The 2,063-nt window shown below is 32.6% G+C and overlaps 1 protein-coding gene across 1 annotated transcript; it reads right to left on the bottom strand.

Moving 5' to 3' along the window:
* Positions 1-666: 666 nt before the first annotated feature.
* Positions 667-1,359, bottom strand: LOC149551945 (protein GLUTAMINE DUMPER 5-like). The gene has a single exon (XM_089789751.1). It carries the CDS (start codon positions 1,331-1,333, stop codon positions 974-976), a length of 360 nt encoding a protein of 119 aa, XP_089645877.1. The 5' UTR covers positions 1,334-1,359; the 3' UTR covers positions 667-973.
* Between the last annotated feature and the right edge of the window lie 704 nt (positions 1,360-2,063).

Genomic DNA, 2,063 nt, shown 5'->3' with positions numbered 1-2,063 from the left:
GTTTTTATAATTAACATAAATACTTTGGGAAACAAAGAGGGATTATTAAATATGTAAAGAAATGCTCGCATTACCAGAGAATTGTAGTAGTGAAAAGTGAGCATACTGTACATTCTGAGTCTTATAATCTTGAAATATTGCTCCACTGTGTTTTTAAGCAATGGTACAGATTGGAATCTTAATTTCAATTATGATGGTTGGACAGATTATTTCATGAATTTGAATGTTTGTTTAAAATAAAAAACATAATTGTTATATACAATTAAATTTTTAAAATTAAAACTAAATGGCATCCCTGTTATATAATAAAACAGGAAGTGAAGTAGGAGAACTGAGAACTATTGGAGAGAATAAACCATTCAAAATAAATTATTATTATTATTAATATTAAAGCAAATCTAATGGATTTGTTTCAATATTAGATAAGAATGAGAAATTCTAATTGTTTCCTATTTTAATAAATTTAAAGGATTCATAGAAGATTTTATATCATTTAAGAATTTAGTTTACAATCATATATAGAAGAACAAGCTTAAGTTGATACCTCTTCCCTTAAGAATCCTTTCAACTACAGCTGTTTAATCTTATGTTATATCTTCCCAGATTTTAAACCTTGGTGCTGTCATATAACAAGCTTCCAAAAGTTTGAAATCTTAATCCATAATATAACAAAACATATACCATTCTCATTAATGATATTCAATCAACTAAACTACAATCCCCAAATACCCAAAACCTAAAACTTGTCATCGTTGAAATACAAATAGAACTAGCCAATTAGAACTAACAAAATTAGCCAGAACAAACCCTAAATTTCAAACAGCTAACCTCCACCAATGAGAAGCGGAAAGACTTACAAAATTAGCTGCTTACAAAAAGCTCAAATATCAATCACCCTCTATTTAAATCAAATCTCTGTCTCATTGCAGATTCTCCATCACTTATTTACACAACCCAATTCAAACCCGGATCACTAAATCTTGATTTGGAAATTGGCAGAAGCGGGCTTTGCAAAGAAGGTAGGCATATCGTTTCCTGCCATAATCACCACCACTTTCTTCTCATCATCTTCCACAGACACTTCAGTTAACTCATCTGCTGTATTATCTTGGGTACTCTGGACATTTTTGGAGGTGCAATAAGAGCAAGCAAGAATGACAAATGCAAAAGCAATAAGAACCAACATGGCAACTAAGCCTCCAAAGAGAAAAGGAACAGGCCAACGCCATTGTGAGTGCTTTGAAACTGAGTTTCCAGTGGAATTACTGGTGTTGTTATACATGTCTACAAATCCACAGCTTGATGGTTGTTTGCCCAACAGAAAAAACAACATATATATAATATAACAACACCAATGACTCTATTGTAATGAAGTTAGAGCATAAGTGGAGTTTAAGAGAATGTCTATTGCTTTGGGCCCCTTGCCATCTTATCTTGAGCATTATATTTTCCTTATTCTAATCATTGTACAAAGAGAGGACACGCACTAATGGAGATGTGGTGGATAGAGTATTGAGTGGGCAATACTTTTTAAAACAGTTAAAAGGGACTGTCTCAAGTGCAATGCTTAGTCAGTAATCAAATTCATGTGGATGGGAGAGTTGTGTGGGAAAACAACGAAGCATTGAAGAGAAGATTTGAAGTGATGATGAACAAAAAGAAAAAGAAAGAGATTCCTAAGGTAGGTGCCGTGCTTATGGGGTATAGCATAGCATGCGTTGTGGGCATGCCCTTCTATTGTACCTTGTGATGGGTTTGGGGGAGACATGCTCAGTCCATTCTATCACTTTCTTCAACTCTCACATCACTGCTTTTACCATGCTCACTGTTGTATTTACTCAGTTCTAGACTTGGATTGAAAAATATGGTGGATGGGGACCTTTGGATTTTAATAATTCTTTTTGTTTTTTACGTAGGGATACTTGCATTATTATAATTTTGTTTTTAGCAATCAATTAGATAAAGAATAGAATATTGCAATAATATATTAATTGCTGTTGACATTAGGATAACAAAATCTAATATAAGAAGAATATGATCACAATTTAAAATAATAAAAACTT

Source organism: Cupressus sempervirens, chromosome 6, assembly GCF_028749045.1.
Source record: "Cupressus sempervirens isolate cs-2001-9-10 chromosome 6, ASM2874904v1, whole genome shotgun sequence".
Classification (NCBI taxonomy): domain Eukaryota; kingdom Viridiplantae; phylum Streptophyta; class Pinopsida; order Cupressales; family Cupressaceae; genus Cupressus; species Cupressus sempervirens.
This window is presented reverse-complemented; position numbering and strand designations above follow the sequence as displayed.